This window comes from Camelus bactrianus, chromosome 5 (genome assembly GCF_048773025.1).
Source record: "Camelus bactrianus isolate YW-2024 breed Bactrian camel chromosome 5, ASM4877302v1, whole genome shotgun sequence".
Lineage (NCBI taxonomy): Eukaryota > Metazoa > Chordata > Mammalia > Artiodactyla > Camelidae > Camelus > Camelus bactrianus.
In genome coordinates, this window is record NC_133543.1 from 89,142,890 (window position 1) to 89,170,840 (window position 27,951).

The 27,951-nt window shown below is 47.8% G+C and overlaps 1 protein-coding gene, 1 long non-coding RNA gene and 1 pseudogene across 6 annotated transcripts; 1 reads left to right on the forward strand and 2 right to left on the reverse strand.

Annotated features, from left to right (window-relative positions):
• Positions 1-13,437, reverse strand: LOC141577747 (uncharacterized). The gene is made up of 4 exons (XR_012507182.1): positions 13,154-13,437; positions 8,506-8,695; positions 5,251-5,285; positions 1-4,294 (listed from the first exon to the last, which is right to left on the reverse strand). It is a non-coding gene; the product is annotated as an uncharacterized LOC141577747 (long non-coding RNA).
• On the reverse strand, positions 4,288-6,932 carry LOC105064099 (UBX domain-containing protein 2B-like; annotated as a pseudogene).
• STK11IP (serine/threonine kinase 11 interacting protein) lies at positions 13,175-27,853 on the forward strand. 5 transcript variants are annotated; one of them, XM_074364380.1, is made up of 25 exons: positions 13,182-13,284; positions 13,448-13,533; positions 15,638-15,843; positions 16,036-16,110; positions 16,386-16,481; positions 16,870-16,977; positions 17,093-17,164; positions 18,217-18,343; positions 18,610-18,713; positions 18,830-18,925; positions 19,182-19,223; positions 19,414-19,560; positions 19,757-19,841; positions 20,404-20,757; positions 20,936-21,141; positions 21,453-21,569; positions 21,670-21,847; positions 23,543-23,764; positions 23,862-23,965; positions 25,020-25,117; positions 25,216-25,394; positions 25,611-25,692; positions 25,933-26,003; positions 26,485-26,732; positions 27,450-27,853. In XM_074364380.1, exons 2-25 carry the CDS (start codon positions 13,473-13,475, stop codon positions 27,597-27,599), a joined length of 3,228 nt encoding a protein of 1,075 aa, XP_074220481.1. In that variant the 5' UTR covers positions 13,182-13,284; positions 13,448-13,472; the 3' UTR covers positions 27,600-27,853. The 5 variants fall into 5 exon arrangements, 4 of the variants coding, with proteins under 4 accessions (XP_074220479.1, XP_074220481.1, XP_074220478.1 ...); XM_074364378.1 differs by lacking the exon at positions 21,453-21,569 and having other exon boundaries at positions 13,181-13,284; XM_074364377.1 differs by lacking the exon at positions 16,870-16,977 and having other exon boundaries at positions 13,183-13,284.
• Positions 27,854-27,951: the final 98 nt, after the last annotated feature.

A 27,951-nucleotide genomic window follows, 5' to 3' on the forward strand; every position in this document is an offset into this window, starting at 1 on the left:
CTGTTTTCCCTAGCTGGCTGCACCAATTTACACTCTAAAGGGAAATTATTATTTTTTTTAATTGAAGTATAGTTGATTTACAATGTTGTGTTTATTTCTGGTGTAGAGCATAGTGATTCAGTTATATATATGTGTGTGTTGATCCCCTCACCCTGTTTTGTTAATCCAAAACAGGTCAATCCCCTTTTATTTCAAATATTAATTTCTTTCCATAAATCATTCCCTTAGGAAGATGATTTTGCTTTTGTGAAAATATAATTTATCTCAGGCAATCTTTTGGAACTCAGACTGACTGTTGTTTATATATTATCAAGTTGTTTTCAGTAAGTGGAAAGGATCAAGGTTTCCTATATTGAGGGGAACAGAAGAAAAATCTTCTTACTCTATATTATTATACTGAGAAAAAAGTTTTCTCTGTAGTCATGGGATCAACACTTCTATCCTGTGTTGGGAGCACTCCCAGTATTTAAACACCCAGAACAGGTATATTCACCTTGAAATAATGAGGCCCCTGGAGAAAGATGAATTCCAAATCTCCTATCAGCACATTCAAGTCAGCTGGCAGTGAGTAGGCATAACAGGCTTTTCTAGATACCTGGAAGTGGGGTGCTACTTACTGTAAACAGTACCAAACATGTGGCAGTGGCTTCTGAACTAGACTCAAGGCTGGAAGAATTTTGAGGAGCATCACAGAAAGAGCCAAGATTGCTTTGAATAGACCTTAGTAGATATATGAAAGCTAATGCCAGTGAGAGCTCAAAGGAAGTAAGGAGCCTACCCAAATCACCGCAGGGACTATCTAAATCATTGTGAACAGACTGTTAGTAGAAATAAGAACATTAAAGGCACTGCCAGTGAGGGTGCAGAAGGAAATGAGGAACATACCATGGAAACTGGAGGTTTCTTGTTATACAGTGGCAAAAAACTTAGCTGAATTGTGCCCTGCAGTTATGTGGAAAACAGAAGTTGTAAGTGACAAACTTAGATATTTAGCTAAGGAGATTTCTAAGCCGCCTGCTTTCTTCCTGCTGATTACAGTAAAATGTTGGACGAGATAGATAAATGGACAAAAAAACCTGCTAAATAAACTATGCATAAAGTAAGTAAGCCACAAGGAGATATTGTACAACATAGGGAATATAGCTAATATTTTACAGTAAGTATAAATGGAATATAATGTTTAAAACTTGTGAATCACTATGTTGTATACCTGAAACATATATAATGTTGCATATCAGCTATATGTCAATAAGACATTCAATTAAAATATGTAAAGGAACCAGGACTTGATGATTTGGGAAATTCTCAGCCTACCCAAATGGCAAAAGGGACTAAAATAAGAGACTCACTGTCAGGAAAGTCTGCTCTGTAGAAAGAGATATGGGTACAGCTGTACAACGTTTTCCAAATTTCTAAAAAAAAATCAGAAGGTCTGAGTATTCAGTCACACAAAAAGCTCCTTGAAGAGTTCGAGGGTGTGACTCATAGATCCCCTTGGCCATCTCATTAAAAGCCAAAAATAAAAATATTATCCAGGAAAGATCCACGGAGGAGCCTTCTGTCTCCCATGACACACATAGGAGACCCACAATTTTCTTGAGAATGTTATACCAGCAGAAACACCACCTCTTAAATGGAAAGGGACAGAGAGAGTATGAAATGAAAGAAGGTGGTTGGACGCCTCTCCACCCCACTCCCTGCCCCACCAGTTCTACAGGCCAGAAACAAGCTGATAAAACTAATCATCTACATGCATGTGCCACCTCTCATGAAAAAGGAAAGATGTTCTGGGAGGGAGTCAAAGCCCAAAGGATGAAGCTGCAAGCCAGAGATTATTTCCAGGGCTTGAAACCTAATGGAGTGTGCCTGGCTGGATTTCTAAATTTCTTGGAACTGGTAGTTCCTTTTTTCATTCCATTTTCTGGTTTTTGAATGGGAATATCTATAACTTTTAGCCTATGCCTATCATACCAATGTATTTGGGAGCAGGTAATTTGTTTCACAGGTGCGCAGATGGAGAGGTATTGTGCCCCAGGAATCATACCCAAATCCTCACCTATACTTGATTTAGATAATTTAAATCATGAGATTTGGGACTTTTAACCTAGTGAAATTCAGATAAGGTTTTGAATTTTGAGTTGAGGCTATAATGGACTGAAATTTTTAAACACATTTGGAAGGGGGTGAATTTATTTGGTAGGGAGCGAATGTGTGGGGCAGAGATGGACTGCAGCATGCAGAATAATGGCCCTCCAAAAATGTTTGTTTCCTAGTCCCCAAATCTGTGAACATGTTACCTTACATGGTAAAAGGGACTTTGCAGATGTGATTAAATTAAGCACCTTGAGACGATAGGGAGATTATCCTGGATTATCTAGGTAGGCCAAGTGTAATAACAAGGTTCCTTTTAAGAGGGAGGCAGGAGAACCAAAGCTGGTAGTGAAAGATGTGAGGTCAGAAGCAGAGATTAGAGTGGTAGAGCCATGAGCCAAGGGATGCCAGCAGCTTCTACAGGTTGCAAGAAGCAAAGAACAGATTTTCTCCTGGAGCCTCCAGAAGGAGCCTGTGATATGTTACTTTACATGGCAAAGGGGGCTTGGCAAATATGATTAAGGTTACTATAGACTTTAAGATGGGGTAGGTAATTGTGGATTATTTGGTGGGCTCAATCTAATCACACAAGTCCTTAAAAACAGAGAATCTTTCCTGGCTGTTGTCTGAGAGATGTGATGACAGAGAAGAGTCACAGAGAGGCAATGTTGCTGGCTTTGAAGATGGGAGAAGGGGACCAAAAGCCAAGGAATATAGGCAGCCTATAGAAGCTGGAAAGGCAAGGAAACGATTCTCCCTTAGAGCCTCCTGAAAGGAATGTAGCCCTGCTGTCACCTTGATTTTATTTCAGTGAGTTGGATTTCTAACCTACAGAATTGTAAGATCATAAATCTATGTTATTTAATGCCACTAAATTTGTAGTAATCTGTTATGGCAGCAATAGAAAACTACCAGGAATAGTGACCAAAGATGAAGTGGTATCTGGGAAGAAGAAAAAGCTTCTCTGTCATTCCTGATGTATCCTACCTCATCCAGGAAATATGAAATTCAGCAGAATTTCAAATATTTATGCGGTCATTCTTTAGATCCCGTGTGTCTGACAAAAAAATACATTCCTGGATTTATGTACTAGTTTTGTCTCAGAGTAGAATATATTCTGGGTTGAGCAGTTAGAATAGTGTTAAATATATATAGTGGATCTCCTAGAAAAATGTGCTGAATGAATAAACTAATGTGATCAAGACAGGCTCTAAAGGGGACAGTATTACTTGATTTTGAAGTGCTACTTAACACATCTACCTAAGGACTGCTGATCTTAATGTCTTTTTATTTCTAGTTTATGATGGTCATAGCTCTATAAACAAGGATGCCAAGCTGCTTAAAGACTTAAACATATGACAAGACACTATAAACCTCTGAGAAGAAAACATAGGTAAAACATTCTCTGACATAAATCTAAGCAATGTTCTCCTAGGGCAGTCTACCCAGGAAATAGAAATAAAAGCAAAAATAAACAAAAGGGACCTAATTAAATTTATATACTTTTGCACAGCAAAGGAGACCATAAACAAAACAAAAAGACAACCTATGGAATGGGAGAAAATATTTGACAAGGGCTTAATTTCCAGAATATATAAATAGCTCATACAACTTAATAAGAAAAAAACAAACAACCCAGTCCAAAAATGAGTAGAAAACCTAAACAAGCAATTCTCCAATGAAGAAATACAAATGGACAATGGACACATGAAAAACTGCTCAATATTGCTAATTATTGGAGAAATGCAAATCAAAACTAGAATGAGGTATCACCTCACACCAGTCAGAATGGCTATCATTAAAAAGTCCACAAACAATAAATGCTGGAGAGGGTGTGGAGAAAAGGGAACCCTCCTACACTGTTGGGGGGAATGTAGTTTGGTGCAGCTGTTATGGAAAACAGTATGGAGATTCCTCAAAAAACTAAAAACAGACTTACCATATGATCCAGGATTCCCACTCCTGAGCATCTATTCAGAGGGAACTTTAATTCGAAAAGATACATGCACCCCAATGCTCATAGCAGCACTATATACAATAGCCAAGACATGGAAACAACCTGAATGTCCATCGACAGATGACTGGATAAAGAAGTTGTGGTATATTTATACAATGGGATACTACTCAGCCATAAAAAAGAATAAAATAATGCTATTTGCAGCAACATGGATGGGCCTGGAGACTGTCTTCCAAGAGAAATAAGCTAGAAAGAGAAAGAAAAATTGACATCACTTATATGTGGAATCTAAAAAAAGACAAATGAACTTATTTACAAAACAGAAACAGCCTCACAGGTATAGAAGACAAACTCATGGTTACTGGTGGGGAGGAAGGTGGGAAGGGATAAATTGAGAGTTCGAGATTTGCAAATACTAACCACTATGTTTTAAATAGATAAATAACAAGTTTATACTGTATAGCACAGGAAACTATTCAATACCTTGTATTAACCTATAATGAAAAAGAATACAAAAACAAATATATGTATGTATAAAAACTCAGAAACCTACCTTAAAAAATGCTATCTTAATAATAAATACCTTTTCAGCAACCCTCCCCCAAAATGCCAAGCTGTATTTTTTGATACTAGTAATATAGCTAAATCAATAATTTAAAAGATGCATAAATCTTAATAGGAGAAATAAGTATTATATGATCAAACTATTTCAAAATCAGAATGTAAATACTTTTCAGTGTATATGACAAAAAACCTTTCAACTTATCTGACAAAAAGATTTCTTAATGGCTATTGGTCAATGCAGCATCAAGAAACTGAAATGCGAATTTTACCAAATGATTTATCAAAAAGGGGTTTTGCTTATTTTTGTTTCTGCTCAAGAATGTTGTTACATTAACACTGAGCATGTAACAAATTGGTTTGCCTGGATGTACAAAAGTTATCAACATAAGCCAGACTTGCAACTAAAAATTCAAAACATACTTATCTCAAGAGCTATTCCTAGTCCAAATGTATCTATACTAAGGCTGGAAGATAGAATAAACCCAAAATGTATCTGGAAAAGTAACAAAAATAATTTGATTGTGTTCACGCTGGAAGTATTTTCCTTATTAATATGGCACATCACCTTTCCTATCTGCTACTGCATGGCTTGGAACAATGCTATTTTAGTTGCTGGAGTATCACAGCATTAGGAATACCTGCTTCTCGTATCAGGCTTTCATCTATGAGCTCTCTGGAAACAAAGACACAAAAACAAAGTCAAGAGTTGCAAATTCAGGATGGGAACGTACAATAAAGTTGGGAACATCTAGGATCCTGTGTGTACTGTTGAATATTTGTATCAAGTGACTCTCAGCGGCTAACCTGATTTGAATTTTTGTCATGGGCACTGTATCGTCCGCAGGAACAACTGCATTAAGTACTGAGTTCTTCTTCGCTTCTGGGGAGGAAGACGTACTGACTATTTCAGGTGTAAGGCTTCCAAGTTTTTGCTTTCTCTACTAAAAAGCCTTGAGCCTTGTTCTAGGTTGTATGTATTCTTGATTTTGATGACCCTGCATATCCAAATTCACTTGGTCACCCTGAACCAGTTGCAGAAGCTCCAGGAGAATTTCTTTTGAAATCTTCTGCCATCAATAATGCCACTTTAAAAAATTTCTAATATAAGTTGCTGAGTTTCAGGCATGCGTGCAAAGGGAGCCACCCTTCTCTTAACAAATCCAAGAAACTGAACATTTATTGGGTCACTGTAAGGTCTCAGTTCTCCATTATCTAAACTAAAACTGTTACTTCACAGTTTAAGCAGAATCTGAACATCTCGCAGCTAATTTTTTTCTCATTGCTGTATTCAGACCGCTTACAAAAGGAATGATCCAATCTGTACCCTCCACCTGTAGATGAGTTAGATTTGTTATCACCTGAAGCTCTTGAGGCTAAATGCAGAGGAACAGTCCCATGTTCCCTTGCCTCTTTGCAAAGTTCATTCACAATTTGCCCAGTGGAAGGTCAAATTATATGTAATCCACTGTATCCATGTTCACTTGACCAGAACCTTACAATGGAGTGATGTGGTGGTCAGCACATCAAGCAAATAAATGAACATCTCCCCAACAGTGGGAAAATGTTTGAGGTGGTATTCATGCGCTTTTAAAGACCATAATTTTAGGTCTATCATATTTAGAAGATTTGCATTTCCATTCATCTTCATACATTTCTGCCAAGGTCAATTTATTTCTCAATACATCATCACTCTGGTTATTTTCAGATTTCTTCGCAAGGTCTTCACATTCTTATCAAATTCTGCAAATCCTGTGCTTTTGAGGGTCACAGCCCTGAAGATCTCCTTTTCTACTCTGTGCACTAGGTGCTGCCTTCACCATCTCTGCCAGCTCCCTGCCTTCTTATGCTTTTAATGTTTCTCCCCACCCACCTCACCCCCTTTTTTCCCTTCCTATTTTGTCCTACCCTGAGCTTGAACAAATTTACTAAAGTCTTTGCTCACCATAGCTTTTGGCCTCTCCCTTTTCTTGGGCTCATTTTTCTTAGTATCGATCTCCTCCTTTATTGCTTATTTCAGAGTAAGTCTGCAGGTGATAAACTTTCTGAGTCCCCCGTAACTGAAAAAAGTCTTTTTATTTTCATACTTGAATGGTGGTTGGGCTTTGTATACAATTCTAGATTCAAAGATATTTTTCCCCTGAATTTTGAAAAATTCTCTCCATTTGCTTCTTGTATCCTGTTTTTCAATGAGACTTAATGTGTATATGATTCTCATACCTTTATAGTTCATCTGCTCCCCCTGCCCCCATCTCCTAAGTGGAAGCTTTCAAGATTTCCTCCTTACCATGGCATCTGAAATTGCACCGTAATAGAGCCACATTGTTAGTTTGAAAAAGGGATTCTAATTGGCATTTGGTGGGCCCTTTTGAACTGGAGATTCATGTTTTTTCTTCAATTTTGGGATATTTTGTTCTTTTACTTATTTGAGGATAACTTCCTTTCATATTCTTTCTTTTTTCTCCTTCAGAACTTTATATTAACTGATATTGAAAGTGTTAGATCAACCCTCTGCATATCTTAGCTTTTTTAAAAATAAAATACTTTGCGTATTTTGTCTTGTGTTATGTGATAGAAAAATATACTTGCTCAACCGTCCCAGTCATGCATGTACCCTTTAGCTGTGCTCATTCTGATCATTCTTTTGAGGGGTTCTTGTTATTTCATACTCATGTTCAATTTTTCAGTTGATTTTTAAAAAAAAAATCATTGTGATATCCTTTTCTATCCAAGAATGTAATAATTATTCTAAAGTCCTATTCTTGTTCTATGATTTATTTCACTGCATGAAAGTTCTTCTATGCATTGGATTTGATATCTCCTTTAAGATGTTGACTTTCTTGTGGGGAGGTTATAGCTCAGTGGTAGAGCGCATGCTTAGCAAGCATGAGGTCATGGGTTCAATCCCCAGCACCTCCAGTCAAATAAAAAAGTAAATAAACCTAATTACCTCCCCCCAAAAAAACAAAAACAAAGATGTTGACTTTCTCCCAACGTTTGGTAATTATTGGCTGGAAGCTTATCCTTTATTTCAGATTTCTGTTTGACCGTTTGTTCTCTCCGTTGTACATTTCTTAGCAAAAGGGTAATGAGAGCTTGTCATGATGTATATCATACTCTTCTGTCAGTAACTGCTATGGGGGGCTGTTTTGGTAGCTCATCTTCTGCAAGTGGGTGCTTCCTTTTCCTCCTATGTATCTAGTCACCAGGAACACTGTCCTTTCTCTCCATCTAAAGATCTTATATCTACTGCTCCCACCTGAAGGCAAATAATCCTGCTGGAATTGGACAAGAAAGGGGAGTGTATGTGGAGTGGTTGACATGCTGTGGCATGCTGAATAATCAGTGCCCTGCTGGTGGCTCCTGAGCCCAGGAGCTTCCAGGATCCACCCTCTTTGCGCATGGAGGGCCCTTGATGCTGTTTTCAACTCCTGTGGCAGTCTACTGCTGTGCACATTTTGGGCTGTGGTTTTCTTCTCTGATCAGTTTCCACCTGCCATCGTTCTTTTAGGGATTCCTCATGGTTTCTGGTCCACCAAGGGTTCTCATTGTTGTCCAGGATGATTATGAATTTATCTACTCATTTTTACATCTTTTCTGTTATTTCTAACCATTTGGGATGGGAGGGAGAGGCTGCACCATGTATTCAGTTTTGGACCAGAACCATCTCCCATCGCACTGTCTCTACCATGCATCACATTTGTGATAGGCAGCATAATGTCCACTTCCCCTAAAGATGTCTACATCCTAATCCCCAGAACCTGTGCAAATGTTATATGTACATTTTAAATTGACACAATGTTACATGTCAAGTTTATTCAAGTAAATATGTTATGCTATATGGGGAGGGAGAATTAATACTGCAGATGGAATCTACAAGTTGTTAATCGACTGACCTGAAAATAGGAAGATTATCTTGGATTTTCCAGGTGGGCCCAATGTAATCACAAGAGTCCCTAAATGTGGAAGAGGGAGGCAGAAGAGTCAGTGTCAGAATGATGCGATGTGAGAAAGAATCACTCAGTCATTGCTGGCTGTGAAGATGGAAGGGGGCCACGAGCTAGGGAAGCAGGCAGCTTCGAGAAGCTGGAAAAGACAAGAAAACAGATTTTGCCCTGGAACCCCCAGAAAGGAACAAAGCCATTCTGACACTTTAATTTTAGCCCAGTGAGATCAGTTTTGGATTTCTGATCTTTAGAATTATAAGATAATAAATGTGTGCTGCCTTAAGCAACTAAGTTTGGTGTAATTTGTTACAGCAGCAATAGGAAGCAGATACAATGTTGGGATGTGATCGCTGCCATCTCTTCCACCACATTGCCAGCTTGTTGAGAACAAGAAGCATACTGTCATTGCCTGTATTTACCCAGAATCAGCACAGAATCTAGAACACGTTCAGGGCTCAGTAAATATTTGTTGAAGAATGAAAGAATGAAAGGCTGCTCTAACTTTGAGGTTCTACAAAGACTGAGATTCTAAAGCAGCCTCTGCCTTTCCCCTTCTCCTGGTCCTGGAGACCCTAAGCCCTCTGATCTCACTCGTATCCTGTTTCACTTTGCAGGTTTTATTGCTATTTCATTTGCAGTTTCTCTTGTCATGGACCATTTCTCTCCTCTCTCCAGCCCTGTGTGTAGGCAGAATTGAGATGAAGACACTTGTCACATAGGTACCTGACTTTGCCAACCGGCCTTCCCCGGGTTATGCCTGAAACAGTGACTTTCTCCTCCTCCCCGAGATTCTGCCTGCTTTCTTCTCTTCTCCATAGGTGCCTCCACTCACATTTCCTATCAGATTTTTGCTCTTTTCCTATCAGCTTGAGTGGGGAATGTATTTTTCATCTCATCCTTTTCTTTCTGTGTTCTGAATTAAGAACATGGCCGATCTTTCTTATAGCCCTTCTTAACCCCTTTCTCAGATGATTTCATGGGTTTCCAGGGCAGACAATTAAAGGCACTCTCTGGTGACCTCAGGTTTACTATGAAGCCACTCAGGGAATCCCTTAGTGTATTTTGTGCAGAACTGCAAATTCCTCTTGGGCTAGGTGACCACATCAGCTGCTGGGTCACTGAAATATTGTTATTTTGTGGCTTTTCAGTCAGCCACTCTCAGGCTCCAGCTTCTCTGATTTCACATTGAACTTGGCTTCTGCCTCTCCAGCTTTCCCTCTGTGCACCTCATGTTCAGTCTCTCCTGGAACCAGGCTGGATGGGCTTGCTTGGTCACAGTCCAGTGCAGAGCTCTCATGCTAGATCTCCTGCAATGCTGCTGATTTGCTTTTGGTGATTCAGCCAATTCCTGGGCCAATCTTTTGTGGCTAGGTCTGGCAGCAGAACCGAGAGACATGATGTGTGGTTACTTATGTAGACAGAACTGCCTCTGACCACTCAATCCTGGGGCTTTTGGGGCCAGGCACATGGCCTCCTCTCTAGTACAAACTGTTTTATCAAATCTATTTTGGAGGTAATACCTACACTTCTTCATTCTCTTCCATGTGCCCCCCCCCACTTCCTGCTCCATGAAGATACCTAGTTGACTGAACAAGTAAATGATCCAATTTCATCCTCCCTTCCTACAAAGAAATTTCAAGTGTGAATTTTTCATTTTGGAGGAATCCTTAGATCTCAGTCATTCGATCTGCTCCAGAGTGGTGAGGTCCAGATCCAAGACAATGGCTCATGTTCTAGAAATGAATTATTACTTCTGTTCCCCTGTGGGCAACAGTCCAGGGGATTGCATGTTCTATGGTAGCAGGAACAAGCAAGCTTTGGACCAGGATGCTGAAGTTTATATTCTCTGGTAGTTGTTCTTGTGTCAAGACACCCTTTCTTCCTTTCCCTCCATCCCTGCTGCCTAAGCTAGTAACCAGCCCACCTTCCCTTACCCCTTTGGTAACAAGCATTTTGCAGATGTTACCCCAGGAAACTTAGGGGTGGCAGGGAAGCTACCAGTAGCAGCTGCTTACAACTCACTTCTCTCCTCACACAATAACGTGGGGGTGAAGCCTGATGCGCATTTCTGATTTTAGGCGGAGTGTTATTCTTTGGGAATAAAACTCAAAAGAGTGTAAGAGCAAGATATTATGGCATTTATTTGAGAAACACAATTTCACTCATGGTAATATGAAATTGTGCAGTAGTAGGGCATACACATACTACTTTCTAAGAACAATTTCTTTAAAATGGCATTGCATGCCTTTTAAAGATAATAATTCTTTAAGAGGTGAATTTGAACTTCAAACTTCAAAGAGTCCTTAGATTTAATTTTTAAAACAATGTTTAGCTCTTTAATCCTCCTGGAATTTAATGTGTGTGGTGTATATAAGGGAAGGAGCTTAGTTTTTTTTTCAGATGGATAGCTAGTTGTCCCAAAACTACTGAACACTCATTTAAACCATTAAAGTCAATTTTACTGTGGATAGTAAAAAAAAAAATAAATAAATAAATAAAAATTAAAAAAATTGCCATGTAATCTTGGTTGTTTCTGTCAATATTTGTCTATTTCTTTGTCAGTATCATGCTGCTTTGGTTATTGTGGCCTTATAGGACAGTTTGCTATCTGACAGGGCAAGAAGTGCCTCTTGTGCTTTTTTCCCCCCACAAAGTTTCTTGGCAGTGCTTGTGTGTTTAGTCTTCTAGAGGAATTTTAGAATCAACTTGTCAAGTTCCAAAATCTTCCCATTGAGATTTTGATGGAAATTGCATTAATTTGACATTACTATAATATTGAATCTTCTCATCAGGAACATGTTATCTTTTCATTTACTTAGGCCATGTCTAATGTCCTTAAAGTTTTCTGATTTTCTTAGTATCGATATGGCTTATTTCTCAAAATGTTCTAGGTATATACTCTCTCTTTCTTGTTTCTGTTATGGTGAACGGGAAAACTTTTTTTCCTTTTACTCTTTAAGTTTTTGAAAAGGTTTTGTCTTAGTCCAGGTTCTTATGGTAGCACTTTACAGAAATACATGGAAACTAACTTAGGGGGAAAAAGGGGATGCGGTGGGGAGAATTCTTTGGAAGGTGGCCAAGGCCTCCTCTGCAGGCCAAGAGCAGAAAGGGGAGTGGGCCTCCCAGAGGGCTGGAAAAAAGAACTGCATAGTCTCTTGTTGCTGCTTCTCTCAGTAGATGTTTTCTCTCTCTGCAGTTCAGTTTTCTTTGCTGCTCTTTGTCCCCCTTTCACATTTGAGGGGCTGCAGAACAAATCTGGCTATAAGGGCTACCCATATGAATGGTGACAAACTGTGGGCTCTGGAGGCACCCCAACACTGATTTCAAAGCATTGCAGTGTCAGAAACTTTAAAAGAATCTGTCTCTTCTTGTCTAAAGAGGTTAGAATTAGCAGTAACAGTTTGGGAGAACTGCCCTTCCTACTTCTGAGTGACTGATAAACAGGGACTGACAATCATCACCTTTCTGGGATTAATAATTATACAAAAGTATTTTGAGGTCCTACTTTTACTTTACATTTGTATACTGCTTTCCTGTTCATGATGTGTTTCCTCTTAGTCCGGTTCACTCACTTTTGGGCTTTCTGCTCAGTTCACACATAGTATGACATAATCGCCAAACTTTGTGCTTTAGTGGCATGTATTGCCATTTCAAATATTTTGTCTTTAGAAAATAAGATCCTTCAAATTTTGCAACTTGGGATAAAGGTGACTCTGACCTTAATTCTACTCTCAACTGGCTTACGATTCATTTTGAAAATAAATCAGAAAGTTGGGCACTACATTTAAAAAAAAAAAAAGCAACTAACCAACACCTCCCTGAAAACCAGAAATTCTGGTAAGAGACATTATTCTTTAGTCTAGTTCTGTAATAGATGTCCTTTTTGACCCAGAGCCAGGTGAAAGCTGCAATGGGATCTTAGAATCAAAAAACTTTGGCAATCTTGACGCTATTTGTTACTAATTGAACGACCTTCGCAAGTAACTCAGGCTTTGTTAATCTGTTTTCTCATTTTCAAACCCGAAACAGTAACAACTTTTAAAACCGGCTGTTATGAGATTAAACACAGTAAAAATAAAGGACGAGCTGCATGTGGAGAGTTACCAATCGCTAATATGAGAGCCCAACATTGCTGAAGGAAAAAGAAAAGCGAGTCTGGAGGGAAATTAAGGAAAAATCGTCAAAGGAACTTCAAAAGTGGCACCTCCACCAGCCCCAGCTCTTTCACACAGATGTCGAAAAACTCCTTCCTATGGTGGACACGCTCTCCTTTAATTGGAAAACGAATGTTGCTTTGAACTGGTCTTTTCCTAACAGAAAATTCCTTTTCTCCAAACTTTGCTTCCCCGCCCAGTCTGCAAACAACGAGTCAAGTTTTCCTCACTAGCCGGGAGGGGCCCCAGGCGAGCGCAGAGAGCGTCCCAGGCCGCGCGGGGCCCACAAAGGGGCGGGAGCCACAGGGGTCCAGCTTGGGGCGGGAGCCACAGGGGTCCAGCTTTGGGCGGGGGTCGGGGCCCCAGCAGCTGCAAAAGCCGAAGGACCGCCCCCGCGCGAACCAGCGGGCACCACCCCCAACCGACACTTTCGCACGACTTACGGAGTGGTTTCCGGCAGCGGTGTCCTGCTTTCCGGCCGCCCCTCCGGAGCGCCTCTCTTCCGGGGCGGGACTTCCTCTCCATTATTGATAGGCGTCGGGCTGCAGAGCTGGTGGGAGGATCACATACGAGGGTGAGTCGGCTGGAACCGGGCCTTTTACTCCTTGGAAGGGCACCATGGAGGTGCTCTTTCTTGCTCTTTCATGCTCTTTTCTCCCCGTGTCTTTTTGTGCGAACGTCTTGGCCTTTTGGCACTACCACCCACCTGAAGCTCTTCCGCTTCCTCTTTTTCTTAGGCTCCGCCCCCAGCGTCCTGTGGCCATGACGACCGCCCCCCGGGACTCCCTGGTGTGGAAGCTCGCGTGGCTGCTGCGGGAGTCCGGTGAGTGGACTTCCTGGTGGGCTGATGCTGGGGCAAGATGGGGTGCTTCCTACCTTCCAGAGTCACTCCCCTTTAGAAGTCATGGAGTTCCAGCTGTTTAAGGTCACGAGGGTTTGGGTGTCAAAGAGTTCATTTCTTCACTCCTCCGGAGTTTGTTCGGTCTGGTGTCCTGTGTCTTTTGACAGTCTAAACCATAGCCATCTTTCCAGGCCAAATTCCAGGGCCACTTCCTTCCAGCGTTCCCTGATACTCTCAGAGGAAAATGGTCGTTACTCTGCTGTTAACCCTTCGAGACCAAGAAGTGGTTATAATCATTGTTCTGTGGCATAGCGTTAAGTATAACTAAAAGCACAAGATTTGAAGTCAGACCCCACCTGGGTTGGAATCCCAACTCTTTCAAACTTGACCAAGTTGTTTAAGTTTTCTGAGACTCAGTTTTCCTCTCCAGCAAAATGGCATAATGATTGTACTTAACTCAAAGGTTGTTATGGGAGTTAATTTTAATTCATATAAAGCATTTAGTACAGTGTTTACATACGTAGTGAGTGCTCAAAATTGGTAGTAATCATAATTTCTTCCTTCAGATCCTGGGCAGAGTGGAGCCATAGTAGTTGTTCAGTAGTGGTTGGCATTAGTTGTGGCAGAACAAGTCCTCACTTTGAGATAAGACAGAAGTAGCAACTTCCTACCAGCTGTATGATCTCAACTGAGATTTTTAAGTTCTCTGAGCTCCAGTTTCCGTATTCGTAAGAGGTGTTTTAACAGTGCTTTTTAGGAGATTATGATAAAATTTAAATGAAGTAACATATGTCTAGCCCATATTGCTTAGTTAATGTCAACTGCCTTCCATCACTCTGTACCCCTATTGATGGTATCTGTGGAATCTCTCTTTATAGCAGTTTTACTTTCTGGCTTGTAATATTAACTGTGCACGTGTCTTATCTCCTTTTCTAGACTGGGAGGCTCTTTGAGGGTGGGTAGAGTCCTTGAATCATGTCTGTATCTATCCTGTGTCTAGTACATAGAAAAACCTTAATACAAGGTTTTAAGATTTGATAATTTATTCAGCAAAAATCTGACTTGGTTCCAGGGATTAGGGATGATTGCGTGCGTGCGTGCGTGCGTGCGTGTGTGCATGGGTGTTTGCGTGTGAGTGTGTGGGTGCACTGGTGCAAGTGACTAAAGAGGTAGCAGGAGGGAGAGTGTTACAGTGGTGAAATAGTTTTGTATCTTGATTGTGGTGGTGGTTACAGGAATCTACACGGGACAAAATGGCATAGAACTATGTTTTCCTGGTTTTGATATTGTACTCCATATAAAATATAACCATTGAGGGGTCATTTTAAGGGTACAAAAGGGTATAAGAGGATCTCTCTGTACTATTTCTGCAGCATCCTTTTAGTCTGTGCTTGTTTTTTCAAAAAATTAAAAAAAAATTTCTGCATGCCTACCTTATAGTTGTACTCTTTTTAGATGCAGTAATCAATACCAAAAGATGCCCTCAAGGATGACAGTCTGATTGGTGACAGTAATACCAATACCTTAGTGCTATAATGAGTGGTTATTCTTTCATGACATGCATTTTAGTGTTGTTTGAAAGTTTCTGTAAGTGTGCATGTTACTTTTGCAATCGGAAAAAGAAATACAGATGAAACACCCAGTCAACTTTTATGTAAAGTGAGTGATTATAGCGAAAAGTTCAGCAGTGTTACATGTTGAGAAAGCTTCCTGGAGAAGGTAGGTCTTGAGCTGAGCAGAGTAGAAGGGGTTGTGTCAGAAAATGAGAGGACTGCAACCAAGTCAGCTGTATTTCTAGCACTGTGAGTAGACCAGGCTGTTTTGAGCAGAAGGGGAAGGAAAATTTAGAAAAGTCAGGGTCTTGTAGTGAAGCAATCTGATATATGAGGCTGAAAAGCTAGGACTTCTTTGAAGATAGAGGAGAGCCGTTGAAGACTTTTGAGTGAGGAAAAGATGGAAAGTTTGGTCCTGCAGTGGAGGATCTACAGTATGAATTGGAGTGGGTGTATCCTGTTGTCACAAGTCTTAGAATAAAGGGAAAGAGCCTTTCCTTATGTCTCCCTCCTGTCTGCCCCTCTCCCTGCAGGGGATGTGGTCCTGTCTGGCTGTAGCACACTGAGCCTGTTCACTGCCACACTGCAGCAGCTGAATCAAGTATTTGAGCTGCACCTGGGGCCATGGGGCCCTGGCCAGACAGGCTTTGTGGCTTTGCCCTCCCACCCTGCCGACTCCCCCGTCATCCTCCAGCTTCAGTTCCTCTTCGATGTGCTGCAGAAAACGCTTTCACTCAAGGTTCTGGGGTGGGAATGTACAAAAAGCCCAAGAGAGTAGTGGAGGTGGGGCTGGGGGTACGGCATGAATGCACGAAGCCTTCAGGGCCCAGGTCCAGACTTTGTGAGGGCTGTGACTGGCTGTGCTAAGGAAGAGAGGCCAAGGAAAGGGACACGTGCCCAGCCTCTGTGACCTGAGGGTTTTTTCTTTTAGCTGGTCCATGTCCCAGATCTTGGCCTCCCAGGGCCCATCAAGATTTTCCCCTTCAAGTCCCTTCGGCGGCTGGAGGTATGGGGTGATGGGGGATGTTGGTGCACAAAACTCGAGCAGCCTTTTAGAGAGGGGAAAGAGAGATGGCCTCTTTTGTTTGGGGACTAGGCGGGCAGACCTGAGTGTGCTCATTGATTTGCAGTGATGGGGCACCCATGCCCTTTTCCATTTAATGCTGCCCTGAACCATTGGTGGCTCTGTCATCTTTTCCATCCTCCCTGTCAGGGGAAGTGGGGATGAGACTTCTGTCTTCTGTGAGCTTTAGTCTTCCTCCCTCCCTTGCCTTGCCCTAGCTCCGAGGTGTCCCCCTCCACTGCCTCCGTGGCCTCCGTGGTATCTATTCCCAGCTGGAGACCCTGACTTGCAGCAGGAGCCTCCAGGCATTAGAGGTGAGGAGGGTGAGGGATGGACCCAGATGCCTTGTCCTGAGGGACACGGAGGACCAAGTTCCGACATTCTTCCTTCTCTGCAACCTTCCCTGCCTCCTGCCTCCCTCTGGACAGTGTCCTTGCCCCCTCTGCTGTGCCCCCACTGCTCCCTGTGCCTGTCCATATATTTACAGTCCCACCTAGCATATTGTAGTCCATATTCTCCTGTCTGCCTCCCCACTCTCCCCACAGTGAACTCCTTGGGGCTGGGGCCCTGGGCTTTCTTTAAACCTGCATCTCCCAACTGAGCTTAGTATTTAAAGAGTGAATGATTGGGCAGATGACAGACCGTGGCCTTGGCATGGGGGGAGGGGAGAGTGGAGGTAAGAGCCCCCGTCTGCCTGCTCAGGAGCTCCTCTCAGCCTGCGGTGGTGACCTTTGCTCTGCCCTGCCCTGGCTGGCTCTGCTCTCCGCTGACTTTAGCTACAATGCACTGACTGGCTTAGACAGCTCGCTGGTGAGTGAAGTTTGGAAGGGGCTTTGGGGAACGACAGGGATGGGCCTTTAGTGGGGAGGGCCAGCTGGCTGTCCAGGGACGTTTAATTTCCCAATTTTTCTTCCCATCCCCCAAGCGTCTCTTGTCGGCTCTGCGCTTCTTGAACCTGAGCCACAATCAAGTCCAGGACTGCGAGGGCTTCCTGATGGTGGGTATGAGCAGCCTGGCTGAGCTGGTGCCACACGGGCCTCTGATCGTTCTCCTCTGACCCTCTCTTTTGGACTTGGTTTTACTCTAAACTTGCTCTTGCCTATCTCCCCACTCCTCTGCCCCACATAGAGCCACATCTGGGGAGGCAGTACTGTTTGGAGGCACAGGCTCTAACATAAGACAAACCAGCATTTAAATCTTAACTCCTAATCCCTGTTTGACTTGGGACAAATTAGTTAATCTCTCAGTTCTTTCATCTGTAAAGTAAATCATAGAAGTATCTACTTTTATGGTGTTAAGATGACTGTGAAGAGTATCTGATGTTGTTTAGCCCAGCACCTAGCTCAGAAAAGGGTAGCTTTTGTGGTGAAGATGAAAAACCCTTCTCCCATGTCTCCCTGTCAGGGCTAAAAGCAGATACTAGTTAAAATGTTAATAAACTGTCGTGATATTTAACTAGTGGTAAAACCATTCTAATCTGTAATAAACTGTTCAGCATGAGTTGAACTCAAGTTTGATTTGTGCAGAGGTAACCAGCTGTTCTCAAGGGAGAGTGAGGGAGTGGGGAGGTGGACGGCAGGGCCTTGAGCAGATTCTCTCTTTGACCAAACTCTAGCCAGGTTCCTCTGAAGTCAGGGAAGTGGAAATTTACAAAAAGCAGGAAGGGGGCATCAGTCCACGTGAAACCTGTCTGGGTTTGCCTGCTGCTACTTGCCAAAGTTAGACTCTTACCCTCCCATGGAGGCTGGAAGACAGGGGCCCTCTCTTCAGGTGTTGGCTGAAACAAATGAAATTCTGGCAGCCTCGAGTTTTTCTGGGCAGCAATGTCAGGGGGCTGGAGTTGTCATTCTGGAGCCGTTAGAAACTGTGGTAGATTTGTTTAAGTCTTTTAGTGTGAAGGTAGTGGGTAGAAGAGTGGTTGAAATCATTTGTGTTGAGAGTCTGCAGTCTTGATAGGTCAAGGTTGAGGCCTAGTCGAGAAGAGGGCTCAGAGGAGCCTGGCTAGAGTTTGGTCAAGGAGAGAATCTTCATCACCCCCACCACTCCCAGGAACTGTCTGAGCTCTGCCATCTGGACATCTCCTATAATCACCTGCGTTTGGTGCCGAAAATGGGCCCCTCGGGAGCTGCTCTGGGGACCCTGATACTGCGAGGCAATGAGCTCCAGAGCCTGCATGGTGAGTGAGGCCATGTGGTGGGGGAGAGGGGAGGCCAAGGTGTGGGGGAGCGGGGCAGATATGGGTGGGGATGGGAGTGTTGTGTGACTCAGGGTGGCCTGGGACCCGTGTGTCCCCCAGAGCCTCATGCAGGCTTTTGGGCAGGTCTGAGGTGCCCAGGATGGCCTTTCTGCTGCGCCCTTCTGCAGCACGCCCCCACCCTGTCCCACACCCCCTCCAGCCTTGCTCGCCCACTTGCCCGTCCTCCTTTCTCACCTCTGTCCCAGGCCTGGAGCAGCTGCGGAACCTGCGGCACCTGGATGTGGCCTACAACTTGCTGGAAGGACACAGGGAGCTGTCGCCGCTATGGCTGCTGGCTGAGCTTCGAAAGGTGAGGACCTGGGGGTGGGCTTCATGCCCCTCCTTCCCTCCCTCCCATGCTGAGTTGCTCAGTACCCTTCCTCACCCAGGGAGGCCCATGGCCCACCATCTCTTCCTGCCCCTCAGCTCTACCTGGAGGGGAATCCTTTGTGGTTCCACCCAGCGCACCGAGCAGCCACTGCCCAGTACTTGTCACCCCGGGCCAGGGACGCCGCCACCGGGGTGAGTGGTCTTCCTGAGTCCATTCTGCTTTCCCTTCCCTGCCCAGGCCTCTCCCCACGCCTGCGCCCTCTTGCCTCTCCCCACCCCACCCCTAGGTGAGGGGCCAAAGCCTTGGTCCCCCTGCTTATTAAGCCATTACACCCACCAAGCCTGGTGGTCCTTATGGGACTAGGAGGGCTCCCAGCCCCAGCTTGGGGCTCTCTAGGGCATGCGCTCCCCCCACTGACAACGCCCCTCCCCTTTTATCTTTGCTCAGTTCCTTCTTGATGGAAAGGCCTTGTCACTGACTGATTTTCAGGTTTGTGTGGTGGGAGTGAAGGGGGTGGGGTCGATTTGGGAGGACATGAAGGGAGGGCGCTAGTTGAGGGAAACAGATGGTTGTCCAGGTCAGGGTCTTCTTGGTCAGCTGGAAAGTAGGCCCAGCTTGGGCAGGGCAGAGGTGCTCTCCTGGCTCCAACCTCCTTCTCCTTCCTGTCACCCCGCACCAGGCCTCCACATCCTCAGGGCTTGGGCCCCCAGCCCTGCCTCTGCCTTGGCTAGTGGGGAGTACCACCGAAACCTCTGGCGGCCCCGACCTGAGTGACAGCCCCTCGTCGGGAGGCGTTGTGGCCCAGCCTCCTGTTCGTAAGGTTAAGGTAACTGGTGTCCTAGGCTGCCTCGTGCTAGGGGTCGGTTGCCTTTACGAGGGCTCTGGGTTGCCGCTGTGCTGGGAATGGTAAGGGCTTATCCTTGCTTGTGGGTGAATTTTTTGGGTAGTTAGGTAGGTGGCCCCAGATGGCAGGGTGGGAGGCCCTGGGTTTCATAGAATGTGGTCCCTCTACCCAATCTCAGAGCCGAGTCCGTGTGAGGCGGGCGAGTATCTCGGAACCTAGTGATACAGACCCGGAGCCCCGGACTCTGGACCCCTCCCCGGCTGGTGAGTCAGTCCTGCCCCCTGCCCCAGTCCAGCACTCTCCAGTCTTGTAGTCAGGAGGACTTCTTTTTTTGGTGGAGTGGAGCGTTGTGGCGGCTCTCCTAGTCCTTCTTTCCTTTTAGTCTGGGGAAAGGAGCAGAGACTGTCCCCAAGCAGCATTTTCCAAAGGGTTTTCCATGGAATGTTAATTTTGTGGGATGTCAGAAGATAATATAATGAGAGGATTCCGTGACTCGATCAGCTTGGGAGAAGCTAGGGTAAACAGGGTTATGTAGGTGTCCTCCCTCCAGGACATCTCAGGACATTAAACGTGCTACTGTGTATCTCAACTCTCCCAAGCAGCAGGTGCTGCGCACTCCAGAGTTGCACATGACCGCAGTGTTCTGTAAAACAGACTTTGGGACGTGCTGCCGAGGGGAGGCCTCTGGCCTTTCTCTGACCTCCCTCTCCCCCTGCCATTACACCCCCTTTACTTCACTCTGAGGAGCACACTCTGAAGAGGCTGGGTTGTCAGGGTTGTGGTGGGGCTGGGCTTGCTTACCTGTGCGCTCCCCTACCTGCCCAGGATGGTTTGTGCAGCAACATCGGGAACTTGAACTCATGAACAGCTTCCGAGAACGATTTGGCTGTGACTGGCTGCAGTATAGGAATCACCTGGAGGCCTCTGGGACCCCTGTTCTGGCGACCTCCAAGACCCCTGCCCTCAGCACCCTGCCCCTGGATGTCCCGAGCCCTGAGACTGTGCCAGGCTCTCTGCCCCCAGAGAGGGAGTCTCCAGAGGAAGTGGCAGAGGAAGTCAGGGTGGAGCCGGAGCTACTGGAGGAGGAGGAGGAGGAGGTGGTGGAGGAGCAGGGAAAAGAGGAGGGAGGAAAGGAGGAAGAGGAAGAGGAGGAGGAGCAGGAGCACAACGAAATGGAGGGTGAGTGCTCAGTGACCACGGGGGAGGCTGGGACCAGGTGCTGGTGGCGTGTCTGGGAGGGTTAGGAGAACCCAGGTGCGGGCACCTGACCCCTTTTGGATGGATGGCCTACCCCACAGGAGGGCAGTCTTGGGTATGTCACCCTTCTTACAGGGCCACCCTCTTGGTCTCTCTTCAGTGGAGCTCTGCCGCCCCATGTTGGTGTGTCCCCTGGAGGGACCCGGGGGCGTGCGGGGGAGGGAATGCTTTCTCTGGGTCACTTCTGGCCACCTGTTTGAGGTGGAACTCCAAGCGGCTCGGACCCTGGAACGGCTTGAGCTCCAGAGTCTGGAGGCAGCTGACATAGAGACGGAGACCCAGACCCAGAGAGAAGCAGTGCCCGAGGTGAGCAGGGGAAGCGAGGGTTCCAGAAGAGGTGCTGGGCTTCTTTCAGGAGCCGACTCCGACAGCATGGCGTCGGGTGCCAGATGCGGGCTGGGCGTCTCCCACGGTCTCTTGCTGAGCTTGGTGCCAGGGAGAGGAGCCGTGGGGGCAAAGGCTGGTCCCCAGGTGGCTGGGGAGGCTGGGCTGAGGAGCAGAGCTTCTGGGCTAGAGCGTGGCTGTCAGCAAAAGCATCTGAACAGAGTCCGGAGCGGTTGTTTTCCTCCATGCTCTCAGTAGAACCTGAGTCCTTCTGACCCCCTCTTCCTGAGCAGGGCTCAGACCCATGCCCCAGGGGCCCCATCCTTGTTCTGCGCTTCTCCTACATTTGCCGGGATCGGCAGTTGCGTCGCTATGTGGTGCTGGAGCCAGATGCCCAGGCAGCCATCCAGGTGACGGGGCCTAGCGCAGGGGCCCAGGTGGGCGGGGGGAGATTGAAAGGCTGAGGGCTGGGGTCCTGCTCACAGCTGGGTCTGGCCCACCCTATTCCAGGAGCTGCTTGCTGTGTTGACCCCAGCAGCCACCTCAGCTCAGCAGCAGCTTGGGGGAACAAGGGACCCACCGGAGGGCAGACTCCAATGTCTACGTTGTGGCCATGAGTTCAAGGCAGAGGAGCCCAGGCAGGGCCTGGACAGTGAAGAAGGCTGGCGACCTCTATTCCAGAAGACAGGTACAGGCCCTTCCCTTGACTTCCCTCCCCATGCACGCCTCCTGCTGCTTCTGGGAAAGTGGCTTCGAGGGAGGGAATGTGGAGGGGGAGCCCTAGGGAAGAAAAGGACGGAGACCAACTTTTCTGCCTGGAGGAAAAATTAAAACCATCTGCCTGCCACATTTACAAAAAAACAAAGAAAAGAAAAAATTACATCTTCCCCCCACTAAAAGTCAGGAAATACAATCTCTGTAGCTGTTCAAGTGTACTCATTATTTTTTCATAACTTGGAGGCTTTTCCCCCCTTTTCTGGCTAATATTTCAGAAACTGCATAAAGCCCAGTGAGCCCTCCCTGCAGTGCTGGGCTGTCTGGCCATTGAGTAGGATGCTCTGGGAGTTGGCTTAGGTTGTCCTCCCTGACTGACCTTGTGAGCTACTTGATACGGAGGAGCACCTCGGGGCATCTCTTGTTCTGTTCTTCAAGACGAGAGATTTTCCATTGTAGACCAGTCAAAAAACCGTGCCTCAGAAGACACTGAGGAAGAAAAAAGTATTCTTGATAACACCTATGTTGAAATGTATGATTTTTATTATTAACTTTTCTCTTCTTGGCAGCCGCTAGAGCAAGGGTTTAAATTTTACCCAGAAAACAGCCCTCTCCATTCCTGACCCTGAACCTGCCCAGGTGACCACAGGCTCCTGAGGCCCGGCAGCACAGTGTGTGCAACAGAAATAGCCCCACCTCGTCCCGGACCCTGTCTGTACTCCATGCGTCATGTGGCCCCGGGGTCCCTTTGGTGGTGGCATTTGTTGTGAACATTCTTGTGTGCTCCATTCTCCTTTGATTTGATCCTTCGTTACCCTGTCTGAGCAAGAAAGAGAATGAACGTGCCCTGTGATGTTAGGAGGTTTAAATGTGACTAAATGGCACCAGGCACAGTGCCTGGCGCAGAACCAAGGTCCTCCGCAGTTGGCAGCTGCCACCACGACCCCCAGCCCTGTGGTCTTGGGTGGGTGTGTTAGTGATGTCATCTGTCTTCCTCATGTGCAATGTGGAATTGGGGGAGTTTTTGTCGAAAGGTCTAGCCCGTCCCCAGCTTGTTGTAGCTTCTCAAAGAATATTTCCTGTCTTGTCTCTGATCCGTGTCCTGGATTCCATTACCTGATTCCATTTGCTCATGCTGACCACCCTCCAGGATAGACATTGTCATCATCCCCATCTCACAGATGAGAAGCCAGGCACAGTGCTTAGGTGACTTGTCACAGTTGCTTAGATGACAGCATTTGAGAGACGGAGCCTGGAATTGGACCCTTATCTGGCCCCCTGCCTTCCCCACCTGTTGATTTAGGGCTTTCAGACATCAAGTACACGCCCAGCCCAAGGCTGAGGGAGGGGCCTAGAGCAGGGCCTGTCTGTGTTTGACCCACTCCTGAGAGGGCCTGAAATGAGAAGGCCGAGTGTATTTTAAGGAGGCTGTGGGCTGTGGTTTTGGGTTGCTCATCCCTCACTGGCTGGGGAGCGACTGGTCAGCAGCTGGGCCTGTGGGGGTCATCAGGTGGTTTAGGAAGGTGGGTGGTATGTGAAGCTGAAAATGTGGGCCCAGGTGGGCCTAAGAGTGTGTGTGTGTGTGTGTGTGTGTGTGTGTTATGAGCATGGTAGGGGGTGTGGTGACACGCAGCGGGGTTCATGGGGACTATGCCCATTTCCCCTCCAGAATCGCCTGCTGTGTGTCCAAACTGTGGTAGTGATCACGTGGTTCTCCTGGCTGTGTCCCGGGGAACCCCCAATGGGGAGCAGAGACCGGGAGAGCAATTTCCAGCCCCCTCACAGTCCCCCAGTGCTGTCCATGACCCTCCTGGCCACAGCAACCACACCAGCAGTGCCCCATCTCAGGCTCCAGTCTCCCATGACCACCACAGTTGGAGCCTCAGCCCCCGTGAGTATAGGCCAAGAGAGACAGGGGTGCTTTTTGGGGGAGGGGAGCTAGGACCGGGGCAGTGGGGACAGGCTGACGGCCCACCACTTGCCCCCAGCCTCTGAGCGCTGTGGCCTTCGCTCTGTGGACCACCGACTCCGGCTCTTCCTGGACGTCGAGGTGTTCACCGATGCCCAGGAGGAGTTCCAGTGCTGCCTCAAGGTCTGTGCCAGCCTGGCTCTGCTCTGTGCCCCCAAATGACCAGGGTGTCTGCCTGTTTCCACTGCAGCCAACTGTGTCTGAGCAGTCACTCTGGAGCCACCAAGTCTGGCTTCCAGCTTGAACCCTGGCAGTTGCTCTCAGTGTGGCTGTGAACACGCTCCTTGGTAGTTGAGTCTCTGTTTCCTGTCTCCACGGGGATGACAATAGCTACCGTAAAGGAGTATGGAACACATGTGAGAGCTGATGTCTGAGGGCTGCCTAGCACGGCCCCTGGGGCTCAGTAAACGGGGCCTCCTCTGTTACTGTGAATACACGCGGCTATCGGACCCTCTCGTGGCAGTCCTAGCACTGGCATGACACTAGGGAGATAGCGTACATCAGTCTGGCCCTCCATCTTCTATCCTGGCATGAGGAGCAGACAGCTGTGATGCTGTGTGAAAGTGCCGGAGTCGGGCTTAGGCCCTGGAGGGGCAGTCAGTCCAGCCTGAGTGGTCCAGGAAGCCTCTCCTTCCTGCAGATGATGGCTAATCCAGGTCTTGAAGGATGAGTTACAGAGGAGGGAGGAAAAGAATGTTCTGGGAAAAGGAAGCAGCAAATGCACGGAGATCTGAGAGATTAGTTAGTGGGGAGAACTGGCCGTGATTGGGGCAGCCGGGGGTGGGGTGGGGGCAAGTGTCCCAGGAGGAGTATGAACAGGCAGGCAAGGGTGGTTTCAGAGCATTGTCTTGTGCCTGCCAAGGAGTGTGGACTTGATCTGAGGCCTGCAGGAGCCACTGAAGGCTTGGAAGCAGGGAGGTGTTGATTGATTTTGTGTTTGGGGACAGTCGTTCTGTCAGGGGGTGGAGGATGGGTTGGAGGGGGCAAAATAACAGGCAGGGAAACCTGCCAAGAGCCTGACGCAGGTCTTAGTGCAGGCGGGGCTGTGGGGTGGAGAGCATGGCTGGGGTGGGTGACCCGTGAGGACTTGGGCCCAGGCCCTGTCACGAGTAGCCAGCTCTCAGGTTGGCAGCTGCCTCCCTAGTCCTGTTTCTCATCAACGTCCTCTTCCCCTTAGGTGCCAGTGGCATTGCCAGGCCACCCTGGGGAGTTTCTGTGTCTTGTGGTCGTGTCTGATCACAGGCTCTATGTGTTGAAGGTGACAGGGGAGATCTGGTAAGTGAGCAGGGCCGCGGCCAGGGAAGGGTCTGGGCCTCCGTGGTCTCACTCTGCTCTCACTCTTTTCTGCCACTCTGCCCTCACTGTCTCCCCAGCGGGCCTCCGGCTAGCTGGCTGCAGCTGACCCTGGCCGTCCCCCTGCAGGATCTGAGTAGCATAGAGCTGGGCCTGGCAGGACAGAGCCTGTGGCTGGAGTGGGCAGCTGGGGCGGGCAGCTGTGTCCTGCTGCCCCGAGATGCCAAGCACTGCCGGGCCTTCCTGGAGGAGCTCGCTGGTGAGAGAGGGGAGGGGGAGGAGGGAAGGTGGGGTGGGGGCCAAGGGCCACAGCGCCCAAGTGCGGTGCCCACGATGGAGACAGCCAGGTAACAGGACTCGTCCCTCTTGGAAGTTCCTGAAATCTAGCAGTGCGGAGATTGGGAAGGTGTTGAGAGGTTGGGATGGAAGAGATGGAGTCTTTGAGGGCTCCCTGTCCCTGGCTGGCTCTGTCCAGATGTCTTGCAGTCTCTGCCCCCCACCCGGAGGAGCAGCGTCAGCACCACGGAAGAGGAGGTGACCCCGAAGCACCGGCTCTGGTGAGTGGCTAGGAGGTGGAGGCCGGGCTGAGGCCCAGGCGGTGGCTCTTGGAGCACAGGCCCTCTCTCCACAAGCCCTGGCCCTCGGCAGGCCCTGAGCACGCCCTGAGCACCCGGGCCTGCCGCCTGTCCTCCCGCCCATGCCTCCTGACCCAGGCCTGGCCTTCTGCTCTTCCCCCCTTGCGTACTTCCCACCCCCTGGCTGATCTCTCCTTCCTGGGCCCGCCGCCTTCCCCCTAGGCCATTGCTGGAGAGAGACTCTTCCTCGGAGCCTCCCCGGTTCTTTTACCTACGGGTGTTCCTGGTTGAAGGTGAGGTCGCTGTCCCGGTCCCCCAGCACTTCTCCGTGCCCTTGTAGCAATTCTCAGTGCTGGGACGTGGACTTCTACCCAAATAACAGTCTCCTTGTTCCCAGTCTCTCTGAGAGGGGCTAGGAGGTGCCCTGGGGCCTCTGTTGCCCAAAGACCTTTGCTTTTGGGCCCAGGTTTTCTGTGATGTGAAGTTTATCATCTGGGTCTGCTCTGCCTCATCCTTTTGGTGAAGGCGAGAGCAGGTCCTTTTTCTGACGGATGGGTGGTGGGGCAGGTTCCCTTTGTCTTGGGCCTCAGAGGCTTTGGAGGCTAGAGATCCCTGGGGTTTGGGAAAGGGAGGGCCTCGGCCTCCAGAGGCATAAGCCGCGTTGTGGCCACCTCAGTTGGTCATTCTCCCAGGCGGCCCTGGGATGCCGCCCTGGGGGATCTGGGCTCCTCTGTGGCCTTCCACTCGGGCCTCACCCTGCCTCTTTCCCTCCAGGCCCTGCTGCCTGCCCTGTGTCCTTGTTGCTGACTCTGTGCACCCTGTACCTGTTAGATGAGGACCCCACGGGGTCCCAGGCAGAGCACCCTCCTCCAGCAGTGTCTGGTGAGGTCTCTGTGAAGGCGCCGCCCTCCAGGCCAGGCCCTTCAGTGCGTGTCAGGGAGCAGCAGCCGCTCAGCAGCCTGAGCTCCGTGCTGCTCTACCGTGTGGCCCCGGAGGACCTGCGGCTGGTCTTCTATGACGAGGTGTGGGAGTGTGTGTGTGTGTGTGTGTGTGTGTGTGTGAGGTGGGGGGAGAGAGGTGGGGGTGGAGGTGGTGGGCGGTGTGGGAAGCGGGTCTAGGAACTGGGGCTGGATGGAACTTGCTGTGGGCAGTCGTGGTATTTGGAACACAGAAAATTAGGGTGCGGGGCGCTGGGGGGCTGTCACGGGGTTTGGACAGCAGGAAGGGAGGCAGTGGAACACCCTGGACTCGTTGCCCAGCCTTGGGTTAGCTGGGAGGCCCTAGTGAAGCACCTGGCTTCTTTGAGTTTGTGATTGGTTGGGCCTGTGTGCCAGCCATTTGATCTTTACAGCCCCCACGTGAGGAGGTAGTTACTAGACCAATCATAGGTGAGGAAATTGAGGCTTGAGGATGTCAACTGACGTGCCCAAGTCACAAGTTGTAGAGCTAGGAACTGAACCCCAAGCAATTCCTTGGAATTGACTCCAGAATTGACATTCTAGAAACAGGATCAAAGAAGATGGTGAATGTGAAAGCCCTTTGGGGCTCTTCAGTCAGTGTCGATTGGGTTCTGTTTAAAAAACTCAGAGTCAGGATCTTTCACAGGGAGTGACACAGGCTTGGGAAAGGGAAGAGGCCATGAGCCAAGGAAGGGCAGCGGGTCATCCCCGAGGACTCCCTGGCCCCCTGCTCTGCTGTGGCCCTCTGTGGGTCTCACCTCACTACTGCTTGTCTGCCAGGTGTCCCGGCTGGAGAGCTTTTGGGCTCTCCGTGTTGTGTGTCCGGAGCAGCTGACAGCCCTGCTGGCCTGGATCCGGGAGCCCTGGGAGGAATTGTTTTCCATTGGACTCCGGACCGTGACTCAAGAGGGTCTAGAGCTTGTCCAGTGAGGCTGCTGTGCAGGCCCTGCCCCCGGCCTCGGGAGCCATGGCTGCAGATGCTCTCTCTCCAGACTCTGGCTGTGGATTTCTTCCGCCTTTGGGCGCTGGCCAGGGAGGCCCCAAATGACCCACAGCTCAAGGGCAGGGCGGGAGGACTGGTCGGCCTCTGGGTGACCTGGCCCGAGGGGACGGGCTAAGTGATCAGTAGGAATGTTTGTCCTGCACTTTTTCTCAGGTATCAATAAAGTTGTTTCCACTCCAGATGTCAGGGGTGTACTTGGAGGTATCACTCCTGAGGCCTGCTGGTCTGCTGCCTCTTTTTAACAGGAACTGTCCCACCCGTAGCTCTTCCCCAATGGGC

Bases quoted from the DNA above. Each gene is read 5' to 3' on its own strand.
- STK11IP (XM_074364380.1), top strand. From the start codon at position 13,473: ATGACGACCGCCCCCCGGGACTCCCTGGTGTGGAAGCTCGCGTGGCTG. The intron at 21,570-21,669 runs GTGACGGGGCCT...ACCCTATTCCAG, and splicing joins ATGCCCAGGCAGCCATCCAG to GAGCTGCTTGCTGTGTTGAC. The intron at 25,118-25,215 runs GTAAGTGAGCAG...CTGTCTCCCCAG, and splicing joins AAGGTGACAGGGGAGATCTG to CGGGCCTCCGGCTAGCTGGC.